At 36.5% G+C, this 2,246-nt stretch overlaps 1 protein-coding gene across 1 annotated transcript in view; it reads left to right on the top strand.

Annotated features, from left to right (window-relative positions):
* The window catches only part of LOC106794312 (uncharacterized), a 10,878-nt gene extending 9,822 nt beyond the window's left edge, over positions 1-1,056 (top strand). The window contains exon 7 of the mRNA XM_041007946.1: positions 18-1,056. Coding sequence (XP_040863880.1) covers positions 18-837 — 820 coding nt within the window. The 3' untranslated portion in view covers positions 838-1,056. The remainder of the gene's footprint in view (positions 1-17) is intronic.
* Positions 1,057-2,246: the final 1,190 nt, after the last annotated feature.

Raw genomic sequence — 2,246 nt, 5'->3', positions numbered from 1 at the left:
CCACTACTCGGGAACAGTCTGCCGGAGTATCGTCATGCAGGGTGCAGCCGTGATGATGCATGCCAATACGCTCTTGGCGTGTTCGAATGCTGGCTGCACCCTTCCTGGTACAGGACAGAGGCCTGTAAGGATGGCAGGAACTGCAAGAGAAAGGTGTGTTTTTTCGCACACACACCTCGCCAGCTGAGAATTTTACCGGTAACATCTTCACCCTCTTCAAATGACATGCCATGCAAGAAGAACCTTAAACAAGTGTTAAACCATGCTTCAAAAACAAACAACAACAACAACTGTTGCTTGTTTTGCCATTGTGGTGCTTCTTCTTCAGCCTCTCCAACCTCCACACTCTTCGGCATGTCGCATTTCTCGCCACCACTATCACCTTCCTCGTCCTCTTCACCACCTCCTTCTCCGTTGAAACCCAGAAACGCGGTTTCTCCTATTTCCCGTTACAGTGCTGTGAATGTGAACCCTCATCACGTGGTGAGTTACAAAGACGTGTTCACTGAATTGGTGAATTCTTTGGAGCGTTTGAGTTTCAACGAGGGTTCACCTGTTTCCGGTGCAAAAGCACCGAACTTTCCTTGGCTTGATGTTTCTCTGAACTGTGAGGAACAGCAACAGCAACAACAAAACCCTTTCATAGTTCCTTCTTTTGGCTGCGAAGATCAGCAGCAACAGAACCAGTTTATTTTTTCACCACCGTCCATTCAGACACCGACAAATGGGAAGTTCTGTAGCAACAGATTCATGGGCAACGACAACAACAACAAGGTTGTCGGTGGTGCTGACGTTAATGGCCCAGATCTGGCGTGGGTGAATGAGTTGCTGATGTAGAAGAGTGAAGATCGATGGTGACAAAAATTAATGGTAGTGATCAATGACTCAAAAAAGTGTAAATAACGCAGAGAAACGTAAAAAAGCGTCTCTGGCGTATCTATTGTTATTGTTAATTACTATTGTTTAAGGTTTCATTGCTTTCTGAATGTTGTTAAGTTTGTGACAAATTATGTAATTTGAATTTCATCTCCTTTTAATGTATAAGGATTAAGTTAATATTTTGACTTCTTTTATCAATGTGTTTATTAGTTTTTTCAATCAGCAAGAATCTGCGATCTTTATTTCTTTTTCATCTATCTTAACCATTCAATTAATTTTATATTTGCTAGAATATTTTGACTCATTGATGGTGTTGTTCTGTGGTATAGAAAAATATATCAGCTTTATTTTATCTACTTAGTGGTGGTGGAAAGTATCACGTGGTAAACCTACCCTGAAGAAGCTAATTCTTTGGGATGGGTAATCATGATAATTTGGTGTTGTGTTGGCCTTTACAAGTACAGAAAGTGGATTCCAAGACATGGCAAGAATCCAATCTTTGTCGTGGCAAGACATCATCACATTGAAACAATTTTATAATTTCTATTATTGGCTATGGATAAAGATAATTTCGGAAATTTGAGATTCTTTGAGCATCATTTCGTTTAGATTGAATATGGAAAATTTTGTAAGCGATGGACATTTAATTGTGGAATCACATGTCGAGCACGCAAATTGTTAATTGGTGAAGTCAATTGAAAATCTAATTTGAGACGCCCGAAAGGGAAAGTAAAGTATCTTTACAGGTGTAAATTTAAACATTGGCGTCCTTTATTTAGTAAAAGATTGTATAAAATTCTTTGACGGTCATTGTCGTTTATTCAGAAAGGAAAAAAATAGAAAGAAAATTACAAGGTAAAATCTAGCACGTTTTGCTGTTTTATTGCTCTATTGCCTAACAAGATATGTTTATCCAACTGCAAACTCTTCCATAATGTATGAAAGGTTAATTACGTTGTTTATAATGGATAACCAAAATGATACGCTAACAAACTTTCATTGATAAATAAAATTATTTGATTTCATCAATTGTAATAATTAAACCACAAACTTTCATTGATATGTTTGTTCCAACTACAGCTCATTATTATTTTTTTCTGAGTTTTGGATAAGATTTTGACATTCTTGTTTATTAATATATTTAAAAAGGCATTTAGATAAACCTAGCTAGTAAACAATCCAATAAAATTGGAACAGGGATACATATATGCTGTATGTAATATATTCATGGTGAAAACAATTTGAAACATTACAAAGTATAGGAGATAGGACGGTGTCCAACTAAATTTTTCGGAGAAAAGGAAGTTATTATGTTTTATAGCAATTATTTACCGTTTACCTTTTTCTATCTCACCATTACGTAATTA

Source organism: Glycine max, chromosome 13, assembly GCF_000004515.6.
Source record: "Glycine max cultivar Williams 82 chromosome 13, Glycine_max_v4.0, whole genome shotgun sequence".
Classification (NCBI taxonomy): domain Eukaryota; kingdom Viridiplantae; phylum Streptophyta; class Magnoliopsida; order Fabales; family Fabaceae; genus Glycine; species Glycine max.
The sequence above is the reverse complement of the archived record's forward strand: the minus strand, read 5'-3'. Positions and strand labels throughout refer to the sequence as shown.